This window comes from Microtus pennsylvanicus, chromosome 7 (genome assembly GCF_037038515.1).
Source record: "Microtus pennsylvanicus isolate mMicPen1 chromosome 7, mMicPen1.hap1, whole genome shotgun sequence".
In the NCBI taxonomy this organism is placed as follows: Eukaryota; Metazoa; Chordata; class Mammalia; order Rodentia; family Cricetidae; genus Microtus; species Microtus pennsylvanicus.
Genome location: NC_134585.1, coordinates 119,827,997 through 119,843,519, shown reverse-complemented (window position 1 = coordinate 119,843,519; position 15,523 = coordinate 119,827,997). Strand labels below are relative to the sequence as shown.

Sequence of the window (15,523 nt, the reverse complement as noted above, 5' to 3'; positions counted from 1 at the left end):
AGGACCTGCACATCTATCTATATGTGATCAAGTCTCCACACAGACATTCACTCAACATACACACCTGCCAGAATGTAGTAGCTTCAGGCCATAGAAACCCAGGTTACAGGAGGTGGACATGGTCACCAAGGAATGGGGGAGCAGGAGGAAGGTCACCAGGGACTCTCATGCAGTGCTTCAGGGGCACAGAGGGAAAGACAGCCAGCCAGGTTCACATCACCGCATTCCCACATGGAATTCTGGGTGTGGGACCCAGCCTACCCACACCAGCTGTGTGACTTTGGGCAAGTTATTCAACCACTCTGTGCCTTGGTTTCTTCATCCATATCATATAGGATGGTGTGTTTAACAAGTTAGGAACCTTACACGTTTGGAACAATGCCTAAGACACGGTTCTGCTATTTCAGATTCAGAAGAAGAATCTGCTTGCTGTGATAACTCAGGAACGGAAGCCTCCGGGGTGCATCTGGGAGTCTCAGAGACACCCACAGCACTCTAGAGACATCAGCTCCACCCTGGGTAGAGGAATGGAGTAAGAAGAGCAGGAAGCAGGGAGGTCTACAGAAGCTGCCAGTGAAGTGGGGATGGTGAGCCTGGACCGCTACCACTGAGAGCTGATGTCCCCAGACCCACCCTGCACTGAGCAGGCACCGTGCTTGAACAGAGAGGGCCAACCTTTCTCTGGATCATGGAACACATGATCAGGTTTTGAAGTATAATTGGTTTCTTTTGGGGGCGGAGGGGAATAATGGTCCCTAAATACGTTTTTTGGCTCCTCTCATCTGCCACCAAGCGAAGGAAGGAGTAACTGGGTATTGGCCCCCAAGGGAGCCTGGCAGCTGTGCGTGTTCCCATAGAAGGAATCAGGACTCTCCACGTCACAGGTTCTTTGCATGAAGTGTTTGTTAAGCACCTACTATGTATGAGCAAGACACCACACTAGACTCCGAGCAGTAGGATGCCGAATTAAAGGGAATCTTGGTCTTCAAGAGACTTCTTCCAAGTGAGGGCTGCCAGCAGCTGGGCTCCCTGCCCATACACTTATACACACAAACCCCCCAGAGAGAAGCAAGGGGGTGTCTCCAAATGCCAGACTGCTATAGTTCCCCTTGCTTTCTTTTCGGGGAAAATTATGCAGCCCTCTTTCTGCACTCACTTCCACTAGCTCTCTTTCCCCACACCCTTTGCATTTTCCCCTCTGCCTCACTTTTGCTCTTTTCCCCCAACCCTGTGACTGCTTCTTCATCTCCACCTCCCTTTCTGCCCTCAACCTGCTGCCTGTTCTCTCCCTTTTCTCTTCCTTGATTCCTCATTCTCAGGCTCCCCAAACACCAGACTCCCCTCTACTCCCCACCCCCAGCTTCCATCCCCTGGGTCTTCTCTTCCTCTTCCAGCACCGGGGACAGCTCCAGCCCCCGGAACAATGGACCCCACCTTAGGGCTCCTCTATAAATTCTCCATCGTAGTGTATTGCCCAATTCCTGATTGGGGAGTAAAATGGGGGAAGGGTTGTTAACAAGATCAGCTGCTCTTCTAGGGTGGAAAGGGAGTCAGGGAGGATAGAGATAAAAAGAGGGAGTGGCTCTTGCCTGGGTTGTGCGTCTCTCTCCAGAGTAGAGAATTTGTATTCTACCCCTGAGACTGACATCACTGATGTCAGGGGAAAGGAGGTGGGAGTGGGGAGGGGGGTGTGGAGCGGGGGGAGGTTTTTGTTGAGGAGAGCGCGGCCGGAGAGCAGAGCTCCGGGACCCAGGTGACCGGGAAAGAAGGCAGCCCTAGAGTCGGAAGTAGCCGGCAGCGGTCCAGGCTGGGGGACCATCCAGGGTGGGGGTGGGAGGGGGGTCGAGGGAGAACCTGAAGGGGGCAGGGCAGAAGGGACCCCCGGAACCCTGCCGCCATCAGAGATCAAGTATTTGGCATCAGGGATCTTCGGACCCAGCAGAAGGATCAGCCACAAGGGAGGTGTCCTCCCTAGGAAGCCAACGAGAGAGTCACCTCCCCCACATCAGGAGCAGGGACCCCTTATGACGCCGCTGGCAACCATATCAGGCCCCTAGCCTCTCAGCCTCCTTCCCATCGCCCTCCTCTTACTCTTTCCTCCTCTCTTGTGGCATTTGTGCCTTTACTCCCGCCCTCTGCGCTCCAGCGCTCCTGTTACCACCCAAACACCCCAGGGCTTAGCTGCCCTGACCCCCATCCTGGGATATTTGCCAGATCTCTGGGAGGGAGATCATTTGTTTGGGCTATGCCCCCTGGTGGCCTGACAGTATCTGCCTAGACCCCTGACCCCTAGCCCTCAACTCCCCAGGCCTCCTTTGTGTGAAGAGCCCTCCTCTGATCAGCACTGTGGTTGGGGGCCAAAGGGAAAGCCGGCCCTGCTGGGCCCCTGGGCCCCACCACCTGCCTCCTTGTTGGGCAGCTTCCCTTGTCTTTGGGCCTCTCCCTGCTCCCCCCTGGCCCCTCCTCCTGGGCCGCCCCAATGAAGGAGCCGGATGCCATCAAGCTGTTTGTGGGGCAGATCCCGAGGCATCTGGAGGAAAAGGACCTGAAGCCCATCTTCGAGCAGTTTGGTCGGATCTTCGAGCTGACTGTCATCAAGGACAAGTACACCGGGCTGCACAAGGGTGAGGGGTCAGGCCAGGCTGAAGAGGAGGCAGCAAGGATGGAGGAAACCTGAGGGATGGAATGGCTGGGAAGGAATGATTTGGAAGCAGAGTTCAGGGGCTGGGGACTGGATGGAGGAGTTGAATGAGAACTCAGTTGAGTGACAGGGACTTTGGGGTGGAAAACTAAGGAGAACTGTACTTAGAGATGGAGAAGGGTGCTGATGGCATGGGAGAAACTCCAGAAGGACCAGAGGGACAAGTTTGAAGAGAGAGGACCAATATTGACAATGTGAGTAGCCCCAGATGATGTTGGAACGGCCGGCCAGGTGTTCAACCTAGAAAGAGTAGGGTATAGCCAAGCCAGGGCAGCCCAGGACGAAAGTGACGAGCAGAGGAGAGGGACGTGGGGAAGAGAGACTGGATAAGGTTTGTAGGACTTCGGAAATTACTAGGAAAATGCTCCTCAGGGCTCTCCAAGAGCTGCACTGCTAAACGGGGCTGGCCTGGGATCAGCACTTGGAGAGCTCCAGATATGCTGGGAACCAGGGCCACACCACCTCCCCGCTCTCTGGGCTCAGGAAAAACCACTTCCGGCTGCTGCTTTTCCTCTTCCTTTTCCATGCACAGCCTGCACCTGCCTCTGGTGGAGTCTAGGAGACCTGAGAAGTAGGGGAAATGGAAGAGGAGAGGGTGATGATGACCAAGATGGAGGGAAGAAGGGGAGAGAGAGGAAAGAGGAGGAGAAAGGGGGAGGGGAAGAGAGAGAGAGAGCCCCACATTGCCCTACCTGTTTGGAAATCACAGCTCTTCCTGTCCCAGTCCCGTCTCTCTGCTCCAGAAAAAGGGTATAATTTTTATCCCTCTGGGATGCCTCCCCAACCCAGCCGGCAGAGATGGCAAGAAGGGGAAACGCCTTCCCCATCCTCAGTCTCCTGGGGAAACCCTAGGAAGGGGAAACTGGGGACTCACCCCAACCCTGCCTCTCCACCTGTGTCTCCTCAGGATGTGCCTTCCTGACATACTGTGCCCGCGATTCAGCCCTGAAGGCCCAGAGTGCCCTGCACGAACAGAAGACTCTCCCAGGGGTGAGTTCTGCGCTCTGCAGGGTCAGGGGGCTGAGAAGAGTCTCAGGAGTGGCAGGGGACCCACAGCCCTCCCAGGACACTGAGCTGTTTTCCACCTCTTGTCCTCAGTGGGGAACCCTCCTAGCATCCTTTCCTTCTGTAGATGTGTGGAAAAGAAGGATTCCTGGAGTAGATGGGACCTTTTCTGAGGGGTGCCTGCCGCCCCTCCCCCACTCCTCACGCTAGAGGGAGGACCTAGCTGAATGGGAGGCATGCACAGTAGACTGGACACCTGTGTCAGAGGGAGCGCGAGATGCCCAGGCACTCTTTTGTGGTACTGGATAAGGCAGGCTGGGTGGCTGTGAGAGGGGGGAGGGGTGCTTCCCTGAGAACAGGCAGCTGGGCTTCTGAGACCACGCAGGCTCCCTTCCTGTCTCCCAGGAAGAAATCCAAACAGAGCCACAGGGCATCAAAGTGGAGCAGGGTCTGAGGCCGGACATGAGTTTGGGGACAGCAGGCAAGGGGAGAGCTGCCTTGAGCTTGAAAGACCAAGTGCCCCGGGAGGACGGGGAAGCAGAGGTGACTCTGAGGTGGCTTCCTTCTTGCAAAGTTACATTTCTTTGTCTCTTGAGCCAGCCTCCTACCAGCCTGGGCTGGTAACCTCTAGAAGCTTCCCCTCCTCCCCAAGCCCCTTTGCCCGTCTCTTTGCTTCTCTTGGCTCTCAGATTGTAACAGGTAGCCTTTCCTGAAGCCTCATTGCCCACGGCAAACCTTGGCTCAGCACTGTCTGGGGGTTGGAGACATATCTGTCCTAGCCTCCACGCCTTCCCCACGTGGGACAGAACATGGTACTGACTGACCATCCTGAAAGGAAACAAAACAGATGGGGTGGGGATATAGAAAATAGAACTACTTATACCTCCCCCGACTTCAAACTCTCTGGAGGTCCCCTCTAGCCCTCCCCACCATTTTATCCCAACCAACAGGAACTGCCACTGCCCAGAGTGGAGGGTCGGTTCATGCTAGGTGCATGCTAGCCAGCAGGCCAAGGGATCGAGAGAGAGAGAGAGAGAGAGAGAGAGAGAGAGAGAGAGAGAGAGAGCATGTTCATACGCATGCGCAAATGAGCACCTTAAAGGCCAGGTGAGGGGTACATGCGAACTGCTGAGTTCCAACTTTCCCTTCTTTTCCTCTCTGGAGGGCCCCCACAAATCAGTTTTTATCTTCACTGCTGTGAGTTTCCTGTTCCTCATTTCAGAGCTCCTGCAGGAACTGGAGGGTCGCGGAAGGAGACCAAAAAAGGCCAGAGAAGGGACTTGGATGAATGACACAGTTTGGGCCAGGCAGGCGCCCCAAAGGCAGAGTACCAGCTAGGGATAGCTCCCCTGTATCTGGTCCCCTCCCATTGCCTCTGAAGCTCAAGCAAAACTCTGTCTTGGATAAGACACCCCCTGCCTTTCCTGAAATCACAGTGGGCTGGGCATGGGAGTGGGTGAAGGCCCCTGCCAAGAATGCTCCTCTCGCTTTGCTCCAGACCTCCCAGGTGACACGAAGTTCCCACGGTGGCCTTTGCCACAGTTGACAGAATCCAGAGGGACTGATAGAGTTTCTAATAGGAAATGAGGGGTTCCGTTCTTCCAGGAGAATCACATGCTAAGGGGTTGAGAAAGCTGCCATGGCGCAGTCAAGGGAACAGACACCTGGAGAAAAGTCATCCTGCCATTTGCCCCATCAGGGTGTGTGTGTGTGTGTGTGTGTACATGGTGTCAGACAATACACAGTTCTGTTAGTAACTTTTTGTTCCTGTCTCCAAGTCCTCCTGCAAAGTCTATTTTAACGAGGACACTTTAACCTGCTTCCTGCTCCCCGTCTTCGTCGCCCAGAATCTAGAAGGCACTACCATATTGAGATGTTTCAGGCAGGTCTGTGGCTGCTGAGTCCTGTTCTCTCTTCTCTCCAGGAAGAGTTCCCAGGGTGGCTCTGTCCCAGGTTTCTGGATCCATTCTGAGCAGGGTGTGGCCTCTTGGAAGTTGCTTGTAGGTTGCCTCTGCCTGGCTGATTCTTTCCTGTCGGTTCTGGATCAAACTCCCACTCTGGAGATGTAGGCATCCCCATCAGCTTGAGGCCGGGAGGGTGGGCTTTGGGGCACCAGGAACTGTGGAGCCCAGAGTGGCAGGGCTCCTGGTCTGCACTCTCAAGACAATTAGATTTTGAGGAAGAGCGAGCTCTTTTTGGAGGTGGGAACTTGACTGTTTATGAGAGGGATGGACTGAACAGTGCTTCTGTTAGGGAAAGCAGCTCAGAGCACCTTGGCTGGAGTGTCAATAGCCCCTTTTTCTTTGGGAGGCCCTTGGGAGGGCTTATCACCTGGTGGGTGGTAACTAGGGAAAGACGCCTGCCTGGTTGCCGAGTAAACACAGCGCAGCTGGACTCAGGGGAGGGGGCAGGTGTGCCCAGGCAAGCTAACAAAACTGAGCTTCCCACAGGAAGTGCCAGGCCAGGAAGGAGTGGGACTGGGAATGTGCATTGGGAGTGCTCTGTGAGGGTGTTGTGGGGGGATTGTCCACACTGTGGTCTGCGCGGTAATCTCTGCGAGGATGGACGCCAGCCATGGGTATTTACTGACGTGCTATTTCCGTGCTGGAAGCCTGGGCAGGCACGACATCATTCCTCTCCCAGGTTCTCAATCTCTGAGAGAGCAGCAACTTCCCTGGAGACTTGTCGGAAAGGGCCTAGTGCCTATCATAAGAATGTCCATGCTGTGGCCCTGACTGGACTGTCTCCACATCTTGAGGGGGGATGTGAAGTAGCTGCTGTGGGGCCTGGGAGAGAATCTCCTGTTTTGGTTACAGTACAGAAGAGGTAACTGACCATAAGTCTCTAGCCCACAGACCTCCCCTATATGCGCTCTCTCTCTCTCTCTCTCTCTCTCTCTCTCTCTCTCTCTCTCTCTCTCTCTCTCTCTCTCCTGAGGAGATTGAGTCTCAGATGGGATAATCCCAGATTGGTAGGAGGTAAAATCTGGGGGGGAGGGCAGATTGGCAGGAGGATTTATGAGACTGTGACCCTCCCACCCCCCACCAGCTGCTCATAGACCCAGAGATTTGGGGGAGGGAGGCTGGGGCAGGAATATCATTGAAGATGAGTCCTAGGTTTGATCTGAACACCTGGCTGTCAGAGTCCGGCCAGGAGCTGTATTTTTGTATTTCTCCTTGTTAATTCCAATCACTCAAGGTCTCCAAACGCTAGAGGACCAAAGGTAAGGAGCACCTGGCTACAGAATGCCTGGTCTGTCTTCTTGAGGAAGTTGAAGCCCAGGGGAGAGAAATGACTTAGCCATGGCTCCTAGCGAAAGGCAAGCCTCCTAGGATCTAGGTCTCCTCGTTAAATGATTTTCATTAGCCTACCCTTAGCCTCACTCTTAGCAGACTGTCAGTCTCTGGAGTTAAGACTGTCCCACCACCACATGAGTGAGGGTACCGGGTATGACCCTAGCAGTCAAAGTCCTCACTAGTGACAGAAATTCAGCGCTAAATCCTGAACGCTTTCGCTTCCCAGCAGCTACCACGCTCACCATCTTGGTTAAGGAAATCAACCTGTGAGAGTTTCCCAAGTCCACTCACCAAACAAGACACGGGGAATAGAAGTAGGAATTTTTATGCCCGCACTGAACAAAGGGTGGTACTGTGGGTGTCGGGGAGAAGGTAGCGCTCTGGGGTACCAGGGAGCCAGGGAAGATTAAAGGGAGCACAGAGCCTCCTCCGTCAGCGCTTTCTCAGCTCTTCGGACCATGGATTGGTTCTGGAGGAGAAAGCAGGAGACCGAGCAGTGTGGCCCCTGCAGGGCTCACTCCACTCACCTCCCTCCCTCCAGGACCAGGAAGCTTTCCTGGGCCCCTCCCCCACCTTCCAGCTCCTCCCCAATCCTCCACCCCCAGCATACCCTGTTCCCACCCCCCCTCCAGTCCTTCTTTGGGTGTGTGTGGAGAAGCAGAAGTGATGACATCACCACGGTCGCCAGGGCGACGGGGACGGATAAATCAGGCTGAGTGGGCGGTTGCCATGGTGCGCATTCTCCCGTTGCCACGGAGACTGGGCATCTGCTCCCTTTGTGCTGCCCGAGTGCCTTCCCCCTGGGGTCAAGGGGTGTAGGGGAGCAGAAAGAGAGGCAGACACACCTCCAGTGGTTAGAAGGAATTCTAGGCCTCTGTGGGGGTCTCCCTCATCCTTCCTTGGGGGTTCTCCATGGGATAGCCCCTGTCTGCTCCACTTTGCAGATGGGGGCAGCTCTGGTTGACCAGGCCCTTGGCTGAGCTCTGACTTCAGAGCTGGGTCCTATGGACCGGTATTTCTCACCTAAGAGAGCAACACCTATGGGTGGTGGCCCAGGCCTTCTGAGGCCAACCTGAGCCCAGAGCTGCGCCCCATGAGCATCTTCCAACACATCCCCTCTCTTCAGTACCTTTAATCCTTTTAGGTCTGAATCCTAGACAAGCCCTGCCCTTTCCTTCCCATCATCTTAGAGGGCTGAGGCAACTTTGTTCCTGTCAGTCTCTGGCCATCTCAGCTGGGGAGGGCTCTTGGATGTTCCAAGGAGGTCCTGCCAGCTTCCTTCTTTTCTCTCCGATAGATGAACAGGCCGATCCAGGTCAAGCCGGCCGACAGCGAGAGTCGAGGAGGTAGGTTCTACAACTTTGGATTCAGCCCCTTTCCTCTTACCCCCAGGCCCAGGGTTTGAGAGAGATGAAGGGTGGCCCTTCCTAAGGAAGGAAGGCTGATGGTACTGGAGAATTGTCTCAGGCTGGGGTTAAGGGATGGGCGAGTGTGTGGTAGTAGGTGAAATCTGACCCCTTCGCAAAGATGACAAAAATGAGGCCAAGGTTCAAGTCCTTCTTTCTTGACCTGAGATGAGAGTACTGCTCATTACTAAATCCTAATTTTCAGCTATCACTCTTTTACACCTAGAGATATTGTCCCCCAAGACAGGGGAAGTCTTGTTAGGAGCAACAGGTACACATAGAAGGTGAAAGGCTGGGAGAGTGGTCAGGGGGTCTGAACATTACTCCCCTCCCATGCCCCGCCCCCAGAAGACCGGAAGCTCTTTGTGGGGATGCTAGGAAAGCAGCAGACAGATGAGGACGTCCGGAAGATGTTTGAACCATTTGGGACCATAGACGAGTGCACTGTGCTTCGGGGGCCAGATGGGACCAGCAAAGGTAGCCCTCCCACGGCTCCCCTTGTCCACGGAACCCCAGAGGACGCCCTCACGTGAGGTACGCCCAGAGGTAGGCATTTACCCTCTTCTTCACCCCAATGTTCGTTCACCCCAGGCTGTGCCTTCGTGAAGTTCCAGACTCATGCCGAGGCCCAGGCAGCCATCAACACCCTTCACAGTAGCCGGACCCTGCCGGTGAGCCCCACTCCCCACCCACCAGGCCCTAGCATAGAGCAAAATTCTATTTAAGATAGGACTTCTGTTTATTATTTTTAAGTTTTTGCAAAAGAATCAATGAATTAAATATTACCTCCTATACCTACTCATCTCCAGTCCAAATTCTCTTAGTCTCCTCCAGCCTCCTCTGTTTCTCAGTTTTATTTCCCATCTCTTCTCTACCCTCCCCTGCCCCCCACCTCACTCCCTGGGGTGTCAGCCTTGCTGAGGGGCCCCACCTGCCCAGCACACACTGATACTGCTGCTCCTGAATGTTAGCCTTGGGTCACTTGAGTGCTAGCCGGAACCTAACTAGGTGCTTCCAAAAGATGTGGGGCTTCCCACAACTCAAGGCTCTCTAGCAGAGGCAGGGTGGGCATCAGACAGGAAGAGGACTCAGCATCTGATAGAACTGAACCCTGGGCCCTTCAGCTCAGAGAGTCTAGGACTCTGTGACAATCCTTGCAAACATCCCAATTGAAATTCGATTTGGCTCAGGCTAGCATGAAAGTGTGGAGAGGCATCACCGAGCTCCATGAGACCTGGGGTGTGGGGCTGGAGTCTCGGCAGGGAGATGACACAGCTGGCTGACTAACACTCCCCACAGCTAATCCACTGTGGGCGCTGTCCTCTCCATCCCCACAGACCCGTCCAGTCTGAGCATTTAACTTTACACTCCTCAATTCTATCTAGCCTTTTACAAACCCAGTGCAGGGAGACGGTGGGATTAGGATCCCATTTGGACTGGGCATTGTGACGGCTGTGCTCCCAAAGAGGCCTACGACCAGGTGCTGAGGCCCTAGGGAGCAGCCGTTGACTCTGCCTGTGACACATGGGCCCATGCCCAGGGTGCCTCATCCAGCCTGGTGGTAAAGTTTGCCGACACAGAGAAGGAGCGAGGTCTCCGCCGAATGCAGCAGGTGGCTACCCAACTGGGCATGTTCAGCCCTATTGCCCTCCAGTTTGGAGCCTACAGCGCCTACACCCAGGCCGTAAGCACGCCCCCCCCTCCATCCCCAAAACACCGAAGCAGGGCTCGGGAGGGAGGTGGACAGCAGTGCCAGGGGGCCTGGCCCTACTCTCCTCTCCCCATCCCACAGCTGATGCAGCAGCAGGCAGCGCTGGTAGCAGCTCACAGTGCCTACCTCAGCCCTATGGCCACCATGGCTGCCGTACAGATGCAGCACATGGCTGCCATCAATGGCAATGGCCTCATCGCCACCCCTATCACTCCATCCTCAGGTAAGGCCTATGCTGAGCAGCTAGGGCTAGGGAGAAACACAGCCGGGCACATAGCATGGTGGCTGTGAGCGGGGGAAGCCGCCAGGTCCAAGAGGTGCTGGGGTCAGAGAAGGGCCGCTTGCTCCACCCTGCCCCCAGTGTGCCAGCTCGTTCTCTGCATCTGTGTGCCTGTCTCTGCTCTGTCGCTATCATTTTCTCCTTCCTAGGAACCAGCACCCCTCCTGCCATTGCTGCCACGCCTGTCTCTGCCATCCCTGCTGCCTTGGGCGTCAACGGCTACAGCCCGGTGCCCACCCAGCCCGCAGGGCAGCCCGCCCCTGATGCTCTGTATCCCAACGGGGTTCACCCTTACCCAGGTGCGGCTCTTTGCCTGCCCACCTTGCTCCATCAGCCATCCTGGCCACCATTCCCATGCTGGCAGCCATGACACACCTTCCCTCTCCAACCTCAGGGCTTAAGGTGCTTTTCTTGCTCTCTTCCTGGGCAGGAGTGCCCCTTGGGTTCTTAGTGTTTTTGAGACAGGGTCTCTCTGTGTGGCCAGGCTTTCCCAGAACTCATTATGTAGGCTAGACTAGCTTGGAACTCACAAAGATCCGCCTGCCTCTGCCTTCCAAGTACTGGGATTAATACCATGTGCTACTCTACCTGGCATTCTTCGCGTTCTTGGCTAGGGCAGCTGAGACTGAGAGGTAGAGCGATTTGGCCGTAGTCAGTCATAGACCTGTCTGCGGACACTGGGCTCTTTCCCTTTTCCTACTGCCATAAGCATCTCCCCTTCTCATCTCACCCCTCACCCCTACCCCACGAGGCTCTGTTGGCTGAGAGGGACGCTGGTGGGGTTCCCATCATGTCCCATCCCAGACCCACTCATGGCTTGTGGTGCTCCCTTCAGCTCAGAGCCCTGCTGCCCCCGTGGACCCTCTCCAGCAAGCCTATGCGGGAATGCAGCACTACACAGGTGAGGATGCGAGCCTGGGTCTGCGCATGCGCAGCGGGGGGGACGGCGTGAGGAAAGCAGACCTAGAAACTATACACCTAAGCCTCCTTCCTAAGCCTCCTTCGATGCTCTCTGCCAACCACGCCCTCAGGCTTTCCTGACAAGCTATGCCTGTGAGAGTGGATGCTTGAGGAAGCACCCCGAGAGTTGATTCGAGGAAGCCCCTTCCCTGACACGCTCAGTCCTGTGGAGTCCACTGGACTGGGCTGGAGAGGGAGACAAGGCTGGCTGTGAGAGGTCGGGGAACCCCATTTGCTTTTCCTGTTTTCACTACCCTAGCAGCCTATCCTGCAGCCTACAGCCTGGTTGCACCTGCGTTCCCGCAGCCTCCAGCCCTGGTCGCCCAGCAGCCCCCACCACCACCTCAGCAACAGCAGCAGCAGCAGCAGCAGCAGCAACAACAACAACAACAGCAACAGCAACAACGGGAAGGTGCCAGCCAGGGGCAGGGTCCTGATAGCTGTGAACCACCCATGTTGTGGGCTTGGGTACTCCCGATGGTTCTGCGCCAAACTCAGCTCTGGCCTTATGTGTGAGGATGGAAGGAATGGGGACCCCGGTCCCACACTGCCGGGGGCCTGGATCGGCAGCTACTCTCTGCAGCAGCCCGCCCCCACCTCTGATGGTCCAGTCTGCATTTCCCAGTCTCTGAGCTATCCCTTCTATCTCTGCTGCCACCCAGGCCCTGATGGCTGCAACATCTTCATCTACCACCTGCCCCAGGAGTTCACGGACTCAGAGATCCTCCAGATGTTTGTCCCTTTTGGTCACGTCATCTCAGCCAAAGTCTTTGTTGACCGGGCCACCAACCAGAGCAAATGTTTTGGTAAGAACATGATGATCCAAAAGACCCCATGGACATTTTTGTTTGAACTCTAACTTAGAACAAAGTTTGCCACATTCGGAGGCATTTAGGGTCTCAATGAGCTCAGCATTTGAAAGCCCGATTATACAAGACCACAAAAGAACCATCTCCAACACACCCACCAGCCCATACAGTTGCCACCCAAGCCCGGCTCTTGTAAAAACATCATAGTTTCATCTTCCTCCTTAAGAACCAACCTTGGGGCTAGAGATGTAGCTCAGAACACTGATGGCACAAGATCCTATGTCCACATCACACACGTGTAGTAGCATGAGATCCTATGTCCACATCACACACACGTAGTAGCATGAGATCCTATGTTCACATCACACACATGTAAGCACACATGCACACACACGTGTAGTAGCATGAGATCCTATGTTCACACACACACACACACATGCTAAGAACACTGGGAAACACATCCTAGATTGTGAATGGCTGGACTGGATTTACTCATTAAACCTATCATAAACCACTTCTCTCTGACTGCCTCCTGTGTGTCAGGCAGGTCTCTAGGTTTTAGAGTTGCTCGGAGGGAGCAGGGTGGTGCTGGGAAACAAACAAGTAGCCCTGGCGCTACGGCTGGACAGCGCTATGGAGCCAGGCCGGCCTTATGCCCTTCTCACCCCAGGCTTTGTGAGTTTCGACAATCCGGCCAGTGCCCAGGCTGCCATCCAGGCTATGAATGGCTTCCAGATTGGCATGAAGCGCCTCAAAGTCCAGCTAAAGCGGCCTAAGGATGCAAACAGGCCCTACTAAGGGCTTCAGGTGGGTGCTGCTTTGTCCTGTGACCTCATCTCCAGACTCCACACACTGGGGCCAGACCCCTTAAGTGAACCCCCCACCCTTCTTCCATTACCGACCCACCATGATGCTGAGCAAAAGAAAGTGGGATCTGGGCCACTCCCTCAGCTACTAAGTCATTTGTGTCTCCTGCAAGCACGCATGCGCGCGCACACACACACATACACACCCATGCGTGAGCACATGTGCACACAAACACACCACCCCAGGGAGAGCCAAGTCTACACCTGTGTCTGCTCCCAGAGTTTTCCACAGAATCTGGTCTTGTTTGTCTGGTCAGTGTCTGTGTGTCTGTGTCTTTCTCTTTTCTGGTTTTCCTTTGGGTTGGATGTAATTAGTGAAGTAGGTTTGGGGGGGCCAGGAGGCTGCTTTAGAGAACTGGAGGGTCACAGAGCCTCTTGGCTCAGAAGCCTTGTCTCCCAAGAAGTGGGGACACTCAGGTCCTGTTGCCTGTTGCCCTAACTGCAGGTGATTTTCCCAGGGCAGTGGACGCTGGGGCAGAACACAATACAGATGGGAGTGGGCGTGGCTTGGCTTAGTGGAGAAAGTGGAATAGCACCTACCTGGGATTTGTACTGAGTAGGGCCCCTCCACCCCAGTGAGGCTGTCATTCAGACTTGGGGCACAGAGCTGTGAACCCTGGCTACTTTTGATTTGTTTAATCTCCTTTGGACCAAACCTTGAAAAAAATCACAACCCAAGAACAATACCCACATTTCTGTTTCTCCCCTTTCCCCCCAATCCTGGCTGCTTAACTCCCCCCACCCTGGGGGCCCCCAGCCCAGGGTCCGTGTCCATTGTCGGCTGAAGCCCCCATCCCGGACCCCTGCTCCGGGCCCCTGTAAGTTGCATGGAACGAGCGTGTTGTCTTTGGAGCCAATTGTTTGTTATCTGGGGAGGGGCTGTGGAGGGAAGCGCCCCCCCAGCCCAGGCTCAGGGCCGGGGGCAGCTCGCGGGATGTGCTTGGTCAACAGTGGTTGGTGACTGTGGTTTGTGGTCTGTGCATTTTTCTCTTGCTTCCTTTGTTCCTTTCCAAAAAGGAATGAGAACAGTACCTTAGGGCTAGGAGTGGTGTCACTCCATCCCTAAGCCCCTCCTGGGTCACCCCAGTCTCTGCGGATGCTCCCCTTTCCAGGTGTCTGTCTTGTCCGTGCGCCCTCTTTTCCTTCCTTCTAGTTATCTCTGCCTGCCTGTTTGTCTCATTCCTTTGCCGCTCTCACCTCTAGCTCTGTCTGGTGTTTCTTCCCAATAGCTTCAGCTTCTGTTTTGTTCCACCCTTTCTTCCCCATTTCTCTCTCCCTGCTCTATGCCCTCATAGCTGGAGGGATGGGGGAGGTGAGCGGATGGTTCTGTTGGGACATGGCCTTTCTGATGGCCTGCCTTTCTCAAGTAGCCCCATCATAGGTGTCATCCCTCCCTGCCACCACCCGCCCCCTTCCCGGAACCCATGACCAGTATCAGCCATCTTCCCCGTGCGTCACCCAGATTTCCTTTCTTCGCAGGTCTGGAGATACCAGAGGAAGGGCACTCTCTTCCCATGACTGGCCCCAGCCTTCTCTGCACATCTGCCCTGGGCCTTGATTGGACTCTGGGGCAAAAGCTGCTTCATGGCCCTAAGGGTCCAGGACCTGGCTCACTCCCACCACCTTGCCTCTCTGAAGGGCCATGGTTTTGCTTCCCTGGCTCCAAGAGCCTATTTCCTCCCCAGTGCCCTTTTGGCCTTTGTGAGGAAGCAAGGAATAGGCTTGGAGGCCCAGGGGTATCTGCCTTCTGCTAGGGCTCCGGAGTCGGGCCTCTGCACCCACCATTCGCACTTGTCTCTCCTTAGTGGGCCTGGAGTAGCTGTGCCCCCCTGAGGGCAGCCAGGCATCCGCTCTCCCAAGCTTTCTCACTCCAGCCTCCTCCCCACTGTAGGGGCTTCTCAGAAGCTGGCTCACACTTCTCCCTCCACCCTCAGCTAGAGGTAGGATATCTCCAAATCCCAGGCTCCTAGCCCTAACACTCATTGCCTCCCCCAAGAGCCCCTCAAAGGAGGGTGTGGGGGAGCCCTGAGGGCTGCCTCTCTGCCAGCCAGTCACAGAGACCCTCCTTTCATGAGGAAAAGACCTTCCCTGAATCCCTAAAATGTTTACAGTCTCTGCTGACCTCCATGTGAGTACCAGGACCACCAGGGCCTCACCCAGCCCAACCAGCCAGGCGCTGCCACCCTCTTTCTGGGAGTTTAGACAATGTTGCCCTTGGATTTTTTTTTCTCTCTCTTGATTTCTCCCTTTGCTTTGGGGGTAATTGGGTATTTGGGAGGAAGGGTGTGGGGAGGGGTTAAAGGGGTTTATTACCTGATCATTTTCTTTAGGAAGAAGTTTTAGGGAAAAGAACACGGGTGGGGGTGGGATGGTAGTGGGCGAGAAGGGGAGTCAATTTCTGACACTCTATGCTTTACTTATTTATTCAGTTTTACTTTTGAAAAGTTGGTCTTTTCTGTCTAAATAAAGAAAGAAGTTTAAAAGCACCC

General features: G+C 55.0%; 1 protein-coding gene across 11 annotated transcripts; it reads left to right on the top strand.

Annotated features, from left to right (window-relative positions):
• The first annotated feature begins 1,690 nt into the window (after positions 1–1,690).
• Positions 1,691–15,523, top strand: Celf3 (CUGBP Elav-like family member 3). 11 transcript variants are annotated; one of them, XM_075978239.1, is made up of 14 exons: positions 1,691–1,753; positions 2,309–2,624; positions 3,609–3,691; positions 8,300–8,348; positions 8,757–8,885; positions 9,000–9,079; positions 9,949–10,092; positions 10,201–10,342; positions 10,549–10,698; positions 11,235–11,300; positions 11,619–11,771; positions 12,022–12,165; positions 12,839–12,975; positions 14,514–15,523. In XM_075978239.1, the coding sequence occupies exons 2-13, from the start codon at positions 2,480–2,482 to the stop codon at positions 12,964–12,966; spliced, it is 1,413 nt and encodes a 470-aa protein (XP_075834354.1). In that variant the 5' UTR covers positions 1,691–1,753; positions 2,309–2,479; the 3' UTR covers positions 12,967–12,975; positions 14,514–15,523. The 11 variants fall into 11 exon arrangements, 8 of the variants coding, with proteins under 8 accessions (XP_075834354.1, XP_075834356.1, XP_075834357.1 ...); XR_012911206.1 differs by having other exon boundaries at positions 1,704–1,753; positions 2,420–2,624; positions 12,839–13,852; positions 14,514–15,521; XM_075978241.1 differs by having other exon boundaries at positions 1,704–1,753; positions 2,420–2,624.

Excerpts from the sequence above, each read along its gene's own strand:
- Celf3 (XM_075978239.1), top strand. The coding sequence starts at position 2,480 with ATGAAGGAGCCGGATGCCATCAAGCTGTTTGTGGGGCAGATCCCGAGG. Across the intron at positions 8,349-8,756 it reads CGACAGCGAGAGTCGAGGAG|AAGACCGGAAGCTCTTTGTG; the intron begins GTAGGTTCTACA and ends CCCCGCCCCCAG. Across the intron at positions 10,343-10,548 it reads CCCTATCACTCCATCCTCAG|GAACCAGCACCCCTCCTGCC; the intron begins GTAAGGCCTATG and ends TCTCCTTCCTAG.